General features: G+C 39.3%; 1 protein-coding gene across 1 annotated transcript in view; it reads left to right on the forward strand.

Moving 5' to 3' along the window:
* The window catches only part of DLGAP2 (DLG associated protein 2), a 300,363-nt gene that overhangs the window by 228,935 nt on the left and 51,722 nt on the right, over positions 1-19,706 (forward strand). The window contains exons 6-7 of the mRNA XM_059467707.1: positions 136-347; positions 16,698-16,845. Coding sequence (XP_059323690.1) covers positions 136-347; positions 16,698-16,845 — 360 coding nt within the window. The remainder of the gene's footprint in view (positions 1-135; positions 348-16,697; positions 16,846-19,706) is intronic.

Genomic DNA, 19,706 nt, shown 5'->3' on the forward strand with positions numbered 1-19,706 from the left:
TTGGAAATCTCTTTATAACTGAAGAATAAAAAATTCATTACTTGTCTTTGTAAAATGAATAAAGGAAGGAAGTATTTAAACATATGGAAAGAATAAACCACATTCTGTGTGTGTGTGTTTTATGGTCTCCTGTAGGTACCTCAGGATGAATGGGGAGGATACCCAGCTGGTGGGAAAGATGAGGAGATCCCATGCAGAAGAATGAGGAGTGGGAGCTATATTAAGGCCATGGGAGATGAAGAAAGTGGAGATTCTGATACAAGCCCCAAGACATCACCAAAATTATCCGTTCGGCCAGAGTCATTATTAAAATCCATTGGGCAAAGACCACTGGCAGATCATCAAAAGTAAGCTACACTACACCTTTCTGGAAGTTGTCATGACTTGGATAACTTTTCTTTGTGTCTTATGGGCAACGGTCAGCTTCCATAGGGAAAAAAAAATCTATCTCTTAAAAGGTGATTTTTTTTTCACTTCATTTTAACTTAGTTACAGCTTTTTGTGGTTACTGGATGAAAACCTGATATCTTCTTCCATCCATGAAATAAACCTTCTACTTGTGAATGAGTTTGTTATGTTTACTGAAGGAAATGTATACTTATTTTATGCCAAAAGTTCAAAGTTATGGGTTTTTTTTCTCTAGAAAGATTGGTTTCTATTACAATTTTTGTTATTTCATTGCTTTCTCTGAAATAGAAAATATACTCTATTCTATACTAGATATAATATTAAATATACAATTGTACCATATATTGGGCATTTTACACCTTTTTTATCAGTGTAATGCTTTATGTATCAGCTATACTGCATCATACTCATTTAAACACATTGCGGAAAATTTTGTTTGACTGGATTATTTTTCATTCATACTACCATTCATACTACCTACAATATGGCCTATTAAATAACTAAAGCAAACCTTACAACTACAAGGAAGTATGTTGGAAGTTTTCCAATAGATCTTTATTTTCCTCTCCTTTTTATCTTTTCAATATATAATTTTATAAGTAAACTGTAAAAATTCTTGTCAGGAGAGTTTCAAAGTGGTAACCTGACTTAAAATCTACAGATTCTATTAATTTGACTGGATGTTTCTCATGGCTTAGCAAATTTATCTTTTTGCCTGGGATATAAACTAAAGAAATAGGGTATCAGACCCAGCCAGCACGGATTTAGGAGGGGTAGATCATGTCTGACTAACCTGATCACCTTTTATGATCAGGTAACCCGGCTATTGGATGCAGGGAAGGCTGTAGATGTTGTTTTTCTGGATTTCAGCAAGGCCTTTGACACTGTCTCCCACAGCATACCTCTGGACAAACTCGCTGGCCGTGGTCTGGATAGGAATACCCTTTGCTGGGTTCAGAACTGGCTGGATGGCCGGGCCCAGAGAGTGGTGGTGAATGGTGTCACATCCAGCTGGCGACCAGTCACCAGTGGTGTCCCTCAGGGGTCTGTGTTGGGGCCAGTTTTGTTCAACATTTTTATTGATGATATGGATGAGGGCTTAGAGTCTTTTATTAGTAAATTCGCTGATGACACTAAATTGGGAAAGAGTGTAGATCTGCTTGAGGGGTGTAGGGCTCTCCAGAGAGATTTGGAAAGGTTAGATGCATGGGCAGAATCAAACGGGATGAACTTCAATAACTCCAAGTGCCGAGTACTGCACTTTGGCCACAATAACCCCCTGTACCGATATAAGCTGGGGACGGAATGGCTGGACAGTGCCCAGGTGGAAAGGGACCTGGGGGTGCTGGTTGACAGTCGATTAAATATGAGCCAGCAATGTGCCCAGGTAGCCAAGAGGGCCAATACCATCCTGGCTAGTATCAGAAATGGAGTGGCCAGCAGGAGCAGAGAGGTCATTCTTCCCCTGTACTCGGCACTGGTGAGGCCTCACTTGGAGTGTTGTATCCAGTTCTGGGCCCCTCACTTTAGGAGGGACGTTGAGTTACTTGAGCGTGTCCAGAGGAGGGCAACGAGACTAATAAGGGGCTTGGAGCACAAGCCATACGAAGAGCGACTGAGGGAGCTGGGGTTGTTCAGCCTGGAGAAAAGGAGACTCAGGGGCGACCTCATCGCTCTCTACAACTTCCTGAAGGGTGGCTGTGGTGAGCTGGGGGTCGGCCTCTTTCTCCAGGCGATAACAGATAGAACAAGAGGACACAGTCTCAAGTTGCGTCAAGCGAGATGTAAGTTAGAATTAAGAAGCAAATATTTCACAGTAAGAGTGGTCAGATACTGGAATCATCTACCCAGTGAGGTGGTGGAGTCATCATCCCTTGAAGAATTCAAAAAAAGACTGGATGTGGCACTTGCTGCCATGATCTAGTGAACAGTTAGAACATCGACTGGACTTGATGATCTTATAGGTCTCTTCCAGTCTTGAACTTCTGTGATTCTGTGATTCTGTGATTCTGTGAAATTAGGAGTGAAATCTTGGACCAAGTTTATTTATTGTTCTGTAGGTAATACCGCACAGTTTACAATAGTGACTCACCTTTTCATAAAATAAAACAAAACCCATAGGCAAAAATCCTTTTGGGTTAATTAAATTGAATTATTTGCCTTGCAATCTGCAAGAAAGCCACCAACTTTCACTATTATTGAAGAGAAGAGTTTCCAACTTCATTGCTTCATTTGGTACTGGCCCAGCCACTGCTTGGCTGAGTTCTGGGCACTGTTCTCAGGGATCATTCCCAGAGACAGTTGGTTGCAGTCATTCCAGTTTTGGAGGGGATCTCTTATCTTATTCATGCCACAAACTGAAATATATTTTAGACACTGTTCTAACTTTCCAAGCACTTAGATCAAATAAAATATATTCTATGCTGTTCTTTGTTTCCAGCTATGGTTGGGCTCCCACAAGGGAATCTGAGTAGCAGCACAAATTTGCCAGTGAGTGACAGGTCTTGGTGCCTGCCCTAGGCCACTACAGCTTATAAACAAATTCAGACAGCAATTAAACATAACTAAACATACATATTCAAATAAGGAATATACTTCAAGGAAGAAAGTATTCCTGATTTGTTAAATCATGAAGACAGGTGGTTGTTAGTAGGCCAATACCAAATGTTGTGTCTTCTTTCATTTTTCCATGTGTTGCAAATACACCGCTCAGAATTTAATTGATTAAAGCACGAGTGAACTGCTGATGCACGTACTGGGCTTGACAGCTGTGCTTGTTTGTGGCCCCAGAGGATTTCATGGCATAGTTACCACTAACCAGTCAGAAAAGGAGGAAGCTTTTTGTAATACTGTAAAATACTATTAGGGGTTCTGTTGAAAATTTGTCACTAGCACTGGACTAAGAATAATTGAGCAGCCAGGCTGCCCCTGGTGACAGATATCTTTTAAGTCCTCAGTGTTTCTTTAAACTGAAGGGCAACACCTTGAATCTGCCAGCCTAACATTCACAGGTTTTTCCAGTGGACTTCAACAGAAGTGTGACAGCTATGCTGGTTCTTGTAAGTCTTTTTTGCAAAAATCTATAGATTTCAGCAATCCTAAAGGCAGACAGAAAATTTCTTCTTGCACAGAAATACCAAGTGCTGATCCTAAACTTGGGTTCTCACCACAAGCCATCTCCTCCCAGTATATCTGTCTCCCTGTCCCTGCGGTTGCCTTTTCTGTCTGGCAGATGTCTGGGAAGGATGCAGCAGTGGAAAATGGTTATGGAGCCTTCCTTCCTCCCCCAGCATAGCTCAGTAATCCCCACTGCATGCTGAGCACCATTTGTACCACTGATCATGCTGCTGAACCAGAAGCCAGGGCTTTGAACAGCATTCCTGCATGCATAACAGGGCTGAACAGCATTTCTGGCATGTGTTATGAGAAATTACATAATTCAAAATGTCAGCTGCATTAGCTGGTTTTTTAGCTTGTTTACCCAGATGGAGGGAGCTAGTGCACACAAATAAAATGGGGGTTTTATTCTCTTACTCCTCTGCTGGGGTGGCAGGGTAGCTCAGAACTGGGGTCTGCCAGACCACATTAATAAAAGCTGAATATTGATAGATTTGGCAGTGTAAAAACATTGATTGGCTGCAAAACAAAAGTAGATGGATTTCATAAGAAAAAGCCTACTTTTCCTTCACTATCCTGAATATAATAAAATGAAAATTAGAACAGCCTTCACTTAACCTTCAACCAACGTTTGACATGTGTGCTTTTCTCCTCCATTATTAGGCATCTTTGCAGTGATATTTTTCCCATTTAAATTCTGTTTATGCTTCGACAAAAGTAAGCTCTGATTTACTGGTTTGTGTTGCTCAAAGATCCAGCAAATTGAAGATTCAAAGTTTCTAAACAATAAAAATGCATTTTTACACCTGAATAAATAAATACAAGTAGATAAATGTAAATGAAATAACAGAAGCCTTAGAATTCCGAAATAATATCTTTTAAGTTGCTTTTGGAAAGGAGTATATTTTACTCCAAGTTGGGGAAAAAATAAAAAGGGAAGTTCATATTCTGCCACTGCTGGTTTATAGAGCTGACAGAAGCGGGTCATAGACCCAAGCACAGCCATCTGATCTCCACCTCTGGCAGAGGGAGAGCACAGCCAGCAGCATCCCCAGCCGCCCTCCAGCCTGGGCCACCTGTCTCACCTCTGCATAGTGCCAGGACATGGTTCAGGGACCAGCTCTGTTGGATGCAGCCACTCTCTCTGTAGGATAGGAAAGCTTGGCCAAAGGGTCAGGTAATGGACCTGGCTTATTTCTGAGCATAGCTATAGTATAAAGGGGCTCAATTTTTTATGGACGTTTCAAAAATTAAATGCAGTGAAAAATCTAGATCACTCACTGAAGATAAATGAATTTAAATTCTTACTTTATGTTTTAAAAAACTAAATAGTATGTTGCACTACTTAGTCCAATAACATCACGTTGAAGCCAGTGTAATTTATTAGTATTATTAGGAAATTGCATTTGAGCAAATTATAATGCAATCAGACTTGCTGTGGTGGAGACAGGACACATACCTGAATCTACTTCCTTTCAACTCTTTGTTTTCTTGGAATGGTACCAGAAGTCCTATTTAATGTGGAAATTATGTTGACTCCCCGTAGCCCTGGGGAAAAAAATGTTGGTTTTTTTTTAATTATTGTTCACCGTGGTTATACAAAATTGTTCAGATGTCAGTTTTGGTATGCTAGAAGTGAAATGCAAGCCCTTCTATTCAGTCCATTGTTTTCTCCTGTGCTGTGATGCTACTGAAGATGAAGTTAAACTGTGTTGGAAGGCAGTAGTTTGTAGAAGGTATGTCATCTACTGCTAGGCATTTTCACTTACATTAAATATCATTAATCAAATGAACAGTTTATGGAATGGATAGCTGAAACAAAGGGAGTGTCCCTCCCTATCCTAAATAGTTTTGTGCAATCCTGGAAGAGAGATTGACCCACATGATTTGTAGGGATATCCTTCTAACCTAGTAAATGTCATTTTTCTGTATTTATGACAAAACCAAGCAAAGCTGAGATGGAAGCATCAGAGACACTGGGATCCAGAAAGCAGTTGAATCTAGCTGAAAATAAAAAAATGAAAATAAAAGAATTTTGTACTCTGGAATAGGAGAGTAATTCTGAAAAACTGAATGTAATACAGTTATTTGATGCTTTTCATTTTCAGGAAATAAGTACTTAATATACTGATTATGTAAATGAACAGAATAACACTGTAAAAATAGCAAATTCCATTTTCAGTATCTCCTTTTTGAAGTGTTATGAAAGACTCTGAAAACCATCTCACCATTTAGTCAAAAGTGATAACAATAGCATTTAGCCCAAAGTAAATACACTCTATTTGAAGATCATAGTGGTATCACTCACACAAATGAAGAGTCATGCTGTGCTGAAGTTTTCCATTATGCTCTGAAGTGACTCACAGGAAACTATGAAAATTAAATAGGTTAAGCTGCAGTAAAATAAATTCAGTGACAGCAATGTGTACTTTTGTTTTGTAAACTTCTAATGGCAGACTTTTCTGTTTCTGGTAGTGCAGACACTTCAAGCTGATGGGTGGGCAGACAGAAGGACATGTGAGCACAGAGGTAGTACAAAAGTGTAGTGTTTCAATGAGGAAGGGAATCTGCCATAGTACAAATTATTTGGCAAACTACAACAGTACAATAGCAGTGATAATTCAAGTTGTCTTGACACCCGAAGATGAAGTTTTTCTCTTAATACTCTGCCAGATTTTGGCCACTGTATGGAATGAGTATCTTAAATTATGAATCACCTCACAGAGAGAGAGCATCTATGCCTCCCTCAGATGTTTAACATCTTTGTTTTGTGGGTTGTTTACAGCCATAGCACACCTGAAGAGCATGATGCATGTCCATATTTCAGCCACTCTTACTCACAGCCTGGTGAGTCAGTACTCAGCACAAAACACTTCATTCAGTATTGTAAGTTAATATGTCTAAAACCTGAAATGGCTGATGTGTTTTCTGAGCTTATAGTAAACCAGAGCAAAAGAATGATCTTTCACTGCTCTCCCTCTTTTCAGAGTGAGAGATTGCATCTGTCCACAGCCACACTAACTTAATGCTTATCTGGACTGTTATCCAAGGCATGTCCACCTTCTGTTCTGCAGACTTCATTATGGCAACAAAAATGTTGCCAAAGCACACAGCAAGGGGATTAAACCTCAACCAGATCTGACAGCACTTAGCTGCCAGACCCCCTGGCTCAGCAGGAATCATGGAATAGCACAGACTCCTCTAAGATACATGGGAAATCTCCATTTAAAAAAAAATCTTTCCATTTGCAACCATTTGTGGTAACCATACCATGCTTACAACATTAGAAAGTGAAAGCCAAAAAGCCAAAGGAGAATTTTGGAAGCAATGCATAAGACCAACCCTGTGGGTTTTCATCCATCTCTGCCCATGACAGTGCAGACCCCACTATTCTTTAGCGCCAAACAAATTTGTGGGTTTTTCTCCTAAGACACACCCCTTGGCAATGTACACAGAAAAGGCTGTGGGTAAGTGTGCACATGTGGGGGAGTAGGTGTGCTGCAGAATTTCTCAGATTGAGAGTTAAAGCACAGCTTCCTTGCTAGAGAAATTAGTGTCCTCTTTCAACATTATCCATTGCTGTGCACCAGTGATCCAAGCCTTCTTTAATTTTTAAGGTAAACTTCAATTTGCCATTAGAGCTTCTACATTTTAAAAAAGGAATGGTTTTGAAGCCACTCCTGAGAAATATTTGTAATAGAAGAGATGAGGAAAATCACTAGAAAAGGAACTCTCATCTTTTATATGCTTTTTATTTATCTTTGGGGTTTTTTTCCCCTCAATCTTCTGACTCTAAAAAGCCTCATTACACACTTCATTAGTAGCTTTCTGAGGCCCTATAGTGCAGTAACATCTACTCAGAGTCTCTGAGGGGTGAAATTGGAGATTTACTGAGGAGAGTTTGAGGGCTAATTACAAAGCCTTATCAACTAATAATGTAATCAGAGGGCCACTGGCATGGTGATAGTCTGCTGCAGTCAGTAAGATCTGGGTTAGATTAGGCTGCAGGGTTAAGAGGGAATGCTGATGAAGGGCAGACAGTCATCTGGCTACCTAGGAAACATCTTTTGTGGGGTCAAAAGAGATCCCCAACTTTCCTTCCTTTGCAGAATAATAGCAAATGCTCTTAAGCAGTGTTAGGCATCTTGTTCTCTGAGAAGTAGCACAGTGTGAAACACAGGGAGTCGCTGAGCCCAGATGTCCTACCTCATTTTAGTAAATACCAACTTTATGTTGTAGGACTGAAATGTATTACCCTGGATTAGGGATGGAAGGGGGATCCTAAGGCTCTACACAAAGTCCAGAGACTTTTCAGGAATAAAGTAGGATTTTCTCAGAAAAATGCAATTACATGATGGATTGTGGTGAAAATGCAGTAAGATTCAGGTCAATATAAGAAGCACAAGTAGTGACATCCAAGGGAAAATATGCTTCTGTTTTTTGGTGCCTATTTGTTTCTGCTTCCAACAAATGTATTTGTTTTACTTTTCATTTGAAAAGGATCAAAAGCTGGTTTTCCCATTTATTTAGTTTTCAATAAAAACTAAATAGGACTATAAAGGATGTGTTCAGAAACACTTCTTCAAGCAAAGATGTGAAAATTAAGATTTTTTTGTTTAAAAAACCAAAAATTTTGTGGATGTATACGTATATATATATATAAACACACACATGCAAAATTCTTTTCCCAATTCTACTCAATTGTTTCTCCAGAAATTACAGTCTCATTAATATCTTCAACTTATCTTCAACTTCAGCATGAAGGTCATTTATTTTCTTTAGTTCTACTGGTTTTAATGGACTTACACGTATGCTTAAATTAAGCTCATGTTCAGATGCTTTAATGAGTCCTGATAGGCCCTAGTCTACATTTATTCTACCAAATTAGACTTTTTGCATATGTACATGTATATGTACCAAAAGCAAAAAGTGAGATAGCTTTCTGAGGAAATTAATGAATGTTTCAATTCCACAAATGGATTTTGGAACACATATCCAATATTTGAGTTCTGCTTAGATCCACAGACCTATCTACTGAACTGCTGCATGATGCCGTAAATGCCCTTTGAATTTTTGCCATAGCATTTGCCTGAATTTTGTTGATGCTGACCAGCTTGTTGCTGCTATTATAAGGGGACAAGACTTTTAGGATTAGCGATAGATTAGCTATATGTGTAAATCTGTCACCTTTTTGAAAGTTTAGAGTTTAGATTTCTTGTAGCCTACTTTTTTTTATTACAGGAACATTTTGAGTGATTGGGAATACAGGCTTGGTTGAGCCTACATCCTCTCTATCTTTGCAAGGAGTGATCAAACCACCAGACTGTTTAATGATTCTGATGATTTCCTCTCATTCTCTTCTGGTTCATGTTGTACCAAATCCCTAAACACTTACTGACAGTAAGAGTTCTCTCTTACCAGTGAGTGATTAGTAGGCATTTCATAAGGGTAGAAATAGCAGTCTCCACCTCTTTACTAATATATTCCTGTAATAACATTCAATATTTTTCAGGCACACTTTTTAAAAGGTATGGGTTAATGATGAACTATCTAGGCACCTAAACTATTTCATTTGGCCCAAATTCTCATATCTACCACTGATCAAAGAGAAGCTTCAGACTGCAAATATTAGAAAAGGAATTCTTCGCTACAGATGAATTTATGAGATTTATGTGCACTTTTGGTTTTCCAAAGAGCCAGACTAAATGTGCTGCTTGAAAGGGAGAATCAGAGTTAATGTCAGCACTCTGAGTTCTCCAATGGGCTGCATGCAGGCACATCTGGGTGCCTCTGCAGAGCTCCATTGACTCCAGCAGGGCTCCATGGAGATGCAGGGTGACTCGCAGCTGCTGCACAATGGCCCTGCTGCCTAAGCTATAATCATTACATTCTGGTCAATGAGTTATTTCATGTATCTAGGAAGACATAGTTAAGATAGGTCCAGATAGAGAAATGAATATCCATTGAAATGCAAATCTCTCAATAAAATAGGTTTTGATAACTGCCGCTACTTTGATAATTCTAATGCACCTCCCTTTTAGGCACCCAAGATGAATTCTTTTACAAATTTTATCTTTTTGTCCCAGAAAGATACTTGTGAATTGCATATACTGATTTGAACAGAAGTGATTGTACTTTCTTTAATGCTCCCATTCACTCTCACATTTTTGCACAAATGCAGGCATGATCATGAAAATAAAAAGGTATGATTTTAGAAAATGGCAATTCCAAAAATTAATTTGATGGAACATGGACTTTCTTTATATTGGATGCTCCCTGAATAAACCTGATAAACCCATTCAGAGTCAGAAGGTGACCTTCTTGCTGCAACTTTTAGAGGCCTCAGAAAACATTAATTCACTTTCAGTGCCTCCTTGACCCAGGGTGCACTGGTGACTGAACATTTGACAGACAAGAGGTACTCTGGGGAGTGATCACTATTTTGGATGTGAGTGGATCGAGGAATGACCTTGGCAAGTGTATTGCTGGCATCACAATCGTACTGTTTTATACAATGGTATAAGGTTTAGGATAAAATATGTGATGTCAATCACTTATTAGAAAATGCAGACAGTAAAATACAAAATGAAACCAGTGTGACTGGGATCCCTTTCTCAGGAGTTATATAGTCCATTTTTTCTCTGGGGCTGTCTTGGCTGTCAAGTATTTCTGCTCATGAGTTAGAATATTTAGGAAGAAGGGGGCTTCTAGCTGGCTGTAGTGGGTTAAACCACATTGGCACTGGTGATGCCACACTTTAATTCCTGTATCCAGTTTTGGGTCCCTCTTTTCAAGAAGGACATTGAGGTGCTGGAACATGTCCAGACAAGGGCAACAAGGCAGGTGAAGGGTCTGGAACACCAGTCCTGTGAGGAGCAGCTGAGGGAGCTGGGGCTGTTTAGCCTGGAGAAGAGGAGGCTCAGAGGAGACCTTATCACTCTCTACAGCTGCCTGAAAGGAGGCTGCAGCCAGGCAGGGGTCAGGCTCTTCTTGCAGGCAACAAGTGACAGGACAAGAGGACACAGTCTTAAGCTGCACAAGGGGAGGTTTACATTGGGCATTAGGAAGAAATTCTTCACAGAAAGGGTGTTTGGGCATTGGAATGGGCTGCTGAGGGAGGTGGTAGGGTCACTGTCCCTGGAGGTTTGAGGAAAGACTGGACATAGCACTCAGTTCTGTGATCTAGGTGGTGTTAAGTCATAGGGTGAACTTGATGATCTCAAAGGCTTTTTCCAACCTACTTCATTCTGTGATTTTGTGATTTTTTTGTGTTCTTTTGACCCTGGACTAGCTATAAGATGTTAAACCGTGCCATTTTCTAATTCTGGCATTTCAAGCTGTCCTAAAAGTAAAAGAGTATTGTTACCATACATACCTTTTCACCAAACAACAAAACAATTCGTCCTCTGCAAAACATGCAGTGTTTGTGTAAGTCCTGGTGCAGTACTGTGTGCTGTAAATCCAGCTCACAGCAATACTCATCATGCAGCAGTGCCAAGAGACTTCAGGAGACATTCCACAAACCATCCTGGGTGTTCATCAGCATCTGATCTCGGTGACAACAAAGGATGGGCCAAAGTGAAAGATTTTGACTGAGTGATGTGAGGTGCTGTGGCACACACTGCGGTGGGAATGCCTCCAATCCCCCAGTGCCATATGTGAAGTCACCATGCTACTTCAGACACTATAAACTTTCCATAAACTTTCCAAAAGTATATAAAACAATTGAATTCAGAGAAAAAAACCTAAATAATGTTAGCTGTCTCCTAAAGCATCCTACTCCTTTAACAAATACACCATTAATATAAAAGGAAATGGAAGGCTAAGTATTAGATGGCTGAAGATGAGGAAATAAATCTTTCTGTTATCATTAGTTAATGCCCTTCCCTTATCATTAATGTGTTAATGCAGCTATTGGATTAGCTTGCATTAATATTCCCTTCATTAAAACATGTTCTAAATAGCTCGTGGTTTTCCAAGTCTTCTGTTAGAAAGGCCTAAGTTGGGAAAAGATAAGGAGAAGTAGACATCCTTTTCCATCTTCTGAAATCTCTTCACGAACCTTATGTAGTGCTTTTTGATTGCAGTAAAAGAAAACTTAAATTTCTTTCTACATTTTTTATATATGTCCTGTTAAGGATGACTAGAAGATAAGGAAAAGCACAAATTTAAATTGGGGATGTTGGAATCAAAGGTTTCTTTAAAAGTCATCCTTTTTAGTTTCTTTGGGCTTGAGTTTCTTTTAGCACATCTTGTTACTTGTGATAAGGTTAAAGTAACAGTTGTTTTCCTGCAATTATTTTCCCCCATTCTGCTCTTAAACTTTACTCTTGATGAAGTGTGGGAAAGAACAGTTAGTTTGCACAAGAAGTCGAAGAGGTTTTGGGTTAGTGGCAGTCTCCTGAGTGAGGGGATGGAATTAGGTGGCCTCAGCAGGTTGAGCAGGACTTTGATGACAAATAGAGGTGTTGGGGGCACTTTTGTAATCTGCAGAGAACAGAAGGATAAGTGGCCCAGTGATGACTTCTGGGGGGTGTTTTAGAACATCTTGAACAGGAAACTGTTAGCTAGGACTTAAAGAGGACACAGTAAAGATTAGGATCTGTGTGGGTCAAGAATGAAAAAGACCTGTCCTTGGGGGTTCTGGCAAATGTGAGTTCTGATCATGGAGGAAGGGGTAGCTTTCAAGTAGGATCATCAGAACATGTGAGGTTTGGACACAGAAGCCTGAGTTTTTGCAGTTTAGAGAAATGCAAGAAAATGGAGACTGTAATGCAAGACTTAGAAACTGCTTAGGACTGCTTTTGGACTACTGTCTCTTCCCTTATTCTTGATTTTGTTGGAATATGCAGCCTAACCTCACTGCCATTCACTCTGTGCCAGGGTGACAGGCTATCCCAGCTATGCTATCAGTTATATTGTCCCAGATAAACATGTCAAGCTATAGCTCACTTTATCTGGTTATAATACAGTATTTTCCCTCCCTGAACACACTCAGGCAATCTGCTGAGTGCTGAATGTGCTACTGCAAATTTAGCTACCTTCACTGGGAGTCCTTCACTTTTAGAGCAGAGGTTCTCAACAGCTGTAAGGTCATTACCTGGAAGTGCTTTTTTCCCCAAAATTTCTTTAGGCTTTGAGCCTTTCTTTCAGATAAGATATTTCTCATTAAATTTAAGACCTCTGCCTGGCTGCCATGAACTTCTTCTGAAGCCAATGGAAAATGGAAAGTAACCCTTGGGGGCAGAAAAGCTTTTAAAGGACATCTCTTCCTAAAATCTAGTCTATTCAGAAAAGCAAGTGGGAAGAGAGCAGACACACTAATTTAATTTTTCCTGTTAGTCTCACCCTATTCCTCCTTCTCCATAGTGCTGATTTTTAGAGCCACCTCTTTGATGTTACTATGTATATTTTTTTAGTGGTCCTGAAGATGATCTGTTAAAACATCTCATTTGCACATGCTTGTCTTGCCCTTCTGCAGTGATCAGCTGAGGTATAAGATCATCTATGCTGCTACAGAACATAAAAGAAAATTGATTTCTTTTTTCAAAGCAAAAGAACTTTGATGTTCTGGAGATGAAGGCCAAGAATTTTGTTCCTAAACTTATAGATGGAGTGGATGTCATAAAAAAGTCAGCATTTACTAAGGCCACGTGTTGATTGTGTTTTCTAGCACTGTTGACAAGCATGAGATATCCTTGGGCAACAGATCATGACATTTGAGAGCAACTTCCCCATATAACTCTGGTATTTCACTTCCTAGATCATGTTTATAGCAAGGTCATAATTTTCACCATCATTGACTCAGTTATCCTCGAGGATAACTTTGAGATTATATCTTAGAAATAAAAACTAATCATTTCTATTTATCAGGAAAATTTCAAAGTGTTACTTAAATGAGTGTAAAATTGCTCTTATGGGCTGTTATATTTTATGTAACATTTCTTTTACTTTGCTTCAGTTCCATGAATCAATTCATCTCCTCTGATAAATGAAAAATCATTTAACTATCAGGTAATATCCACACTCATTCATCAAAACTCAGCTGCTTAGAAGTACTATGGAATACTGGGCTTCTTTCCATAAGAAATTATTGCTGTAAAAATTGTTGATGTTATTTAGTGATAGAAATACCTAACAAGGAACCAGAATGTGATTAATTAAATACTAGGTTTTAAATCATTATTTAGAAGGGGATAGTAATTAGAATCAGGTTTCAATTAATTAATTTTGAGTGTTTCATGCAGTAATTTCTAATTTAATTGTATTCCTTCTATCTTTTCTTAATGTAGCCCATGTTTTAATGAAATTGCAAACATCTCTTTAACAAACTGTTTATGAACTCAGAATTTAGATTTTGCCACCTGATGATGGCAAGCAGAACACCCAAGAGGGACTTATTTGTTTTGCAAAATGCTAACATAACAACATCAAAGAGTTTATTGGCAATACCAGACAGATTAAAAGTCTCTCTACCCTCCTGAGACCCCACCTGGAATAATAATATGTCCAGGTCAGGAGACCTCAGCACAAGAAAATGTGGAGCCCTTAGATCAGCCTCACAGGAGGCCAAAAGGTGATCAGAGGGCTGGAGCTCCTCTCCTGTGAAGGCAGGCTGACAGATCTGGGGCTGTTCAGCCTGGAGAAGAGAAAGCTCCTTTGCAACCTTCCAGTACCTAAATGGGCCTTTGTACCTGGCCAGGTACTGATAGGGCAAGGGGGGATCACTTTTGAACTTAGAGATTTAGGTTAAATCTTAGGAAGAAATTCTTGACTGTGAGGGTGGTGAGGCCCTGGCACAGGCTGCCCAGAGAAGCTGTGGATGCCCCATCCTGGATGTGTTCAGGGCCAGGCTGGATGGGCTCTGAGCAATGTGCTCTAGTGGCAGATGTCCTTGCCCTTGGCAGGGGTTTGGAGCTACACGATCTTTAAGGTCCCCTCCAACATGAGCCATTCTGTGATTCCATAAGTAAAGCATATACAAAAATCAGAATGACACAGAGCAGCTGTCAATCATCAGCCTATCTATAGAGGAAAGGCAGTTTAGTTACATTCAGAACCAAATGTGGATAGTGAGGCTTTACACCACTTCACCTAATCTATTATATTTGTCTTCATACCTATGAGAACAAAATAATGCTCTTGTTTTTATCATCTGGAACCAAATTAGACCCACTATCAGCCTGTTATCTTAATCATAGAATCACTTTGACTGTAATGACTTAATTAACCTCTGAGCACATACCTGCAATAATCTCATACATTTTCATTTTGGTTTTACAGTTATAGCATAGTGTCCATATAGTTTATCTCTGGCATGAGGTTACAGAAGGAAAGGAATAGACAGGAAGAAATGAATTGGTTGTTTCTCCAGGGAAATTTCTTGGAATTTTGAAAGAATGTCTCCCTTGAACAAAGATGAAAACGAAATCCATCCTTTTTTTTGCTTCACCAGCTCTGTTGCTCTTCTTTGGATATGCTCCAGCGAATTTATTAGGAAAAATTTCTTCATTGAAATGATTATCAGGGAAATGGCTGAGTCAACATCCCTGGAGGTATTTAAAGGACATGTAGATGTGGTACTTAGGGACAAGGTTTAGTGGTGGACTTGGCAGCATTCAGTTAACAGCTGGATTCAATGATCTCAGGGGCCTTTTCCAAAGTAAATGATTCTGTGGATCTAAGGCAGATGCACTGGGGAAGCTGGGCTATGTCTATGTTGACCCTGAGATGGAAGAACACATGGAAATGCCTGAGAACAGACCTCCCAAGTGTAAGGGTCTCTCAATCCCATCTGCTCCTGCAGTTGGTGGTGTGAGGGAATACTGGATCATCACACATCACACATCAAAGGACATGGCCACACAGAGAGATGGATCTCAGTACTCTGCTTTTCTAGGCAAAGCCATGATAAATTGTTTGAGATTCCTCCCAGAGTGCTCCTCAGGGATTGCATCCAAACTCAGGCTGTGTCTGCTCCATGAGGAAGGCTGAGGTCTTCCTCAAGCACCAGCCTGTGGTCATGCTCCATGTTTGATAAATATGGTTTCAGAAACAAAACTCTGGTTTGTGCTTCATCTTGCAGCAGGAGTTGAACCTGTGGCTTTCTCACTCGCTGAGTGATCTGGTTCTTCCAGAGAGGAAATTTCACCCTTCACAGGGAAATTTCCAACAGCCCAGGCACATGGCACAGACACTGCTGGACTGACCAACTCTGCCAGCTCAGCATGAAGCAACTGTATGGCCAATATTAGGCATTCAACTGGCACAAGTCTACCTTCCCAGAAACTGTTTTTGTTCAAGCTACCTTTAAGGAATAAATATAAAAGCTGCCTATTTACTGTATGAAAACAAATATCATCTGTTTGGCATAATGGGACATTAGTTCATTTCTGCACTGATGTGCAGGGGAAAGTTCTAAAATCTGATTTACAAAGATTCTGAGAACTCTGGTTTGATTTTTTGTACTCGAGGCAAAGTACTGCACTTTCCTCAGGTTTATTCATTTTTCTGGAATGTTATCAATACATTTAAAACAAAACATGGAGACTAGCATACTCTTCGTGTGAAAGCATACTGAAGAGGGCTCACTGTGCTTTTATGGTCCCAGTCCTGCAAAATGGGAAAAGTGTTGTAATAAAACAATTTCTAGAGCTTCATGCAGTTGCTCTGAGCACCTTATTAATTTATTTTTTTAGCTGAACATGGAATATTTATCTTTTGTAAAACTATATCAATTCTTTGAAGATAAAAGGGCTCTTGTTGCTTAAAACCCTGATGAAAACCAGATTACAAGTAACAGATTTTTATCTATGAAAAAAGATTTTTAGTTACTTTAGCTTGTGCTTTAGCTGTGTTTTTTGTTCCTGTTGACCTTGACCTTGTATTTAGTAATGTTCAACATTAATAGCCAGGAGGATTGATGATGTTTAAATAGAGCAAAGACTTTAAATTTCATACCATCTAGGTAGCAGAGCCACAGACAGATTTTCTGCTTGTGCTAAGACGTTTGGCTACAATAGGTCTATGATGCTTTATAAAGTAAGATTTGGACCCAGGGGAGTGGGTTTGTGTGTCTCATACAAATTACTGCCTTACTGCCTTTAGTGTCCTAATTGATACCATCTGTAGTTTTACACCCTTTCCTTTCTTTCTTCCTTTCTCCTTTGTAGTCAGAGCTACCTTCAAACTGCAAGTGACGTGCCTGGGGGTCACAACCTGGATCCCTCTGCAAACTACAATTCCCCAAAGTTTCGCTCAAGGAATCAGAGCTATATGAGAGCAGTGAGCACGCTCAGTCAGGCCAGCTGTGTTAGTCAGGTGGGAAATTCTTGTTATAATTTTTCTTATAGGTTAACTGCAGATATGAAAGTTGTAACTAGTGGATGGTTTTCGTTTTTTTGCATTTTTTTAACCAATATCAAACTGGGGTTGTGAATTGTGGAAGTAATTCAGTTCTGAGGAATGTAACTCAAAATTTCAAGAAAAATACTGAATGCTAGAGGCAAAGAAACACTATCAAACATTATATTTTCAGTTTATTTTTCATTACAAATATAAATACTGGTGTTTTTATTTTCAGTCTATATTAAATATTTAATTGTTAAGAAGATTCACACTGAGCATGAAGAGTACACTCCTACAGTCCTTATAATCTGAAAATACCTGCTCTTATTTCAGTAAATTTGGGTTGCCAGATTAAGATATAGATTGAAAAAAATTATGCTCCAAAGGAGTAGTGTTTCATCCTAAATCAAATCCCTCACTCTTCTTGGGTGAAAGAATAAGTCCCATCAACTAGTCTATGTATGGGGACTCCTGAAAAGGTACAATTTTCCTCCCTACTGGCTTTATGTCTGTGAGGTCTGAATCATACCTGAAGTGCAATAAGCCAACAGAAATTTTTACATGTTCTATGTAGCAGAGGACTTTACACAAAATTCCTAATGTTTCTAATATTTATTGGTCCTGACTTTTCTTGCCTGTGTTGTTTCATGACAGATGGGCCCTGCCCCCTTCTCAGACATGGTACTTAATATTTCTTTGACCATTTAGTGAGCCACCTAAGGGTATACATACACAATGGTTATGTTAAAAGAGAAATCTTTTAAAAGCAATTTCATATTCATTCATATTTGATTTGTATTGCATGGCTATTCAGGCCTGGATTCAACTCATCTAAATTGAGGCTTTTAACTGAGGCAACAACTAAAGCTTCCTCTGTGGTTAATGGAGCAAAAGAGTTTCTTCCAGGACAGTGAACATCCGAGTGGCTGAGAGCCCCCTGGAAATGCTTGTCAGTCTCCACTGACTGCAGAGAGCTGGGAGGGGCTAACCTGGCTAATGCCCTTCAGTCAAATTCCTTAATTTGTGTGAGGTAATTCCAAATTTAATGTTATGTAGCACACATTAGAATTAGAAACAGTTAGTAATTTTCCAAAGCTTTCACTATTTTTTTCACAAGGAAACTCCCTTGTGAAAACTGTTCCCATCATTGTGCTGCCTTGTTTTTTATTATGCTGTTTATTGGTTTCTTTGACTTTTTTCTATACTCTGTTTTGAGAAAATTTCATGTGTATTAAATCCTGCACTCACAGCAAATGCTGTCAGCTGCCACCTGACAATGTTCCCACATAGAACTAGTCTAAAATCTTCTGCTTCTTTGACCATGTCTGTGAATAGAGATATTCACTGAGCTGTCCATGATAATTAATTGGTTTCAGAAGTGGTTAAAATTCTTCATTTCAGTGTGCATTACCTGGAAGGTGTCCACAATAGATTTCATTTGCAGGTAGATTGCTCAATTGGCCAGATTAACTAAACCTGCTGGATATAGTTCCTTGCTTTTTCAGTGTTCACTAACCTATGCAACTTTGTGCTAGCCACAAAATTCCTACCTAACAGTCCAGCTGTTTCCAGACCATTTAATAGCTATTGCCCCAAGCAAATGTATTATAATATCAAGTTCTGAACCTTTGCTCTTTCCTCTTTCTTTTTTTTCCATCCTCCTCTTGTTCCATCTACATAATAGCAGTTTGTATAATTTGTGAGATTTTTTTATGCTTTTTTGTTGTGACATCCTTCCTTTTTCACACCTCACAAAGGGTAGACTCAAGAAGAATGCTGAATTCCATGGTATATATTTTTAATTTCAGATTGAAAACTTTTGATCTTCTATTGTCAATAACCTTAGTTTAAAATAAGTGCCTAAGGTTTACTGAGTTTATGGATTAAATTACCATATATTTACTGATCAACAATATTGCAAACTAGTTCAGAGTAAAATTTTTTTTATCTCTTTGAGATTGCATTAGTCTACTTAACTTTATTAAAAGCAAATTTTATGAAGAGTAATTCTTTTCAGAAGATTTTCAGTAGCTACAATGTCTTACACAAAATTATCAGTTATTCATAATCATCGGAACGTCTCTATAAAATTTCCATTTACTTAACCAAAACCCTAAAACATTTGAAACATTTTATGGGACTCTCTTTCCATAATGAATAAAGCACTAGGAGCACTTAGCAGCTGTATAGGAAAATTAATATCAACCGGATGTGCCATTTAGTGAAGGCATAAATTTAACTTGTAAAATGATTCATACTGATTCTGATTTCAAGCACTCACTTTTTAGAAAATAATTATTTTCAGAAAGTCATGCAAATATCTGTTCATGTAAACTTCCTATCTGATTTTGGATAAAAATAATATTTGGTTATTCAGGTACATTTACAGGTAGTTAGGGCTGCCTTCAGTGAACATTTGAAAAACATTTTAGGTAGAATTAAGGCACCAATTTTCAAAACAGTGACATATGGTTTCCTACTGAGAGGTTCCCCAAGCCTGGCCACTCTGCCTAAGACCTGTTTATCCTGAAAATTGCCTCTAAAACAGGCACAGTGTTGCCTCATGCCCAGCCTGCAAGGCGGGGCTGGCAGGTTGATGCTGGGTCCTGCCTAAGCACTGCAGGGAGCTGCAGGCTGCTGCTGAAATACCCCAGGGGGACAGCAGGGTGGAGGGTCCAGCGGGCACAGCTGGGCTGCTCTGCCTGGCAGGCTTCCACAGCACCCCTGCCGGCAGAAGTGTCAGGTTTTATACAATGCTGCTGAAGAAAAGGCTCTTCCATGGGAGTGAATGGCTAACCCAGTTAACCAGGAAGAGAGTTTGGCTTGGGTCCCTT

Source organism: Ammospiza nelsoni, chromosome 3, assembly GCF_027579445.1.
Source record: "Ammospiza nelsoni isolate bAmmNel1 chromosome 3, bAmmNel1.pri, whole genome shotgun sequence".
Lineage (NCBI taxonomy): Eukaryota > Metazoa > Chordata > Aves > Passeriformes > Passerellidae > Ammospiza > Ammospiza nelsoni.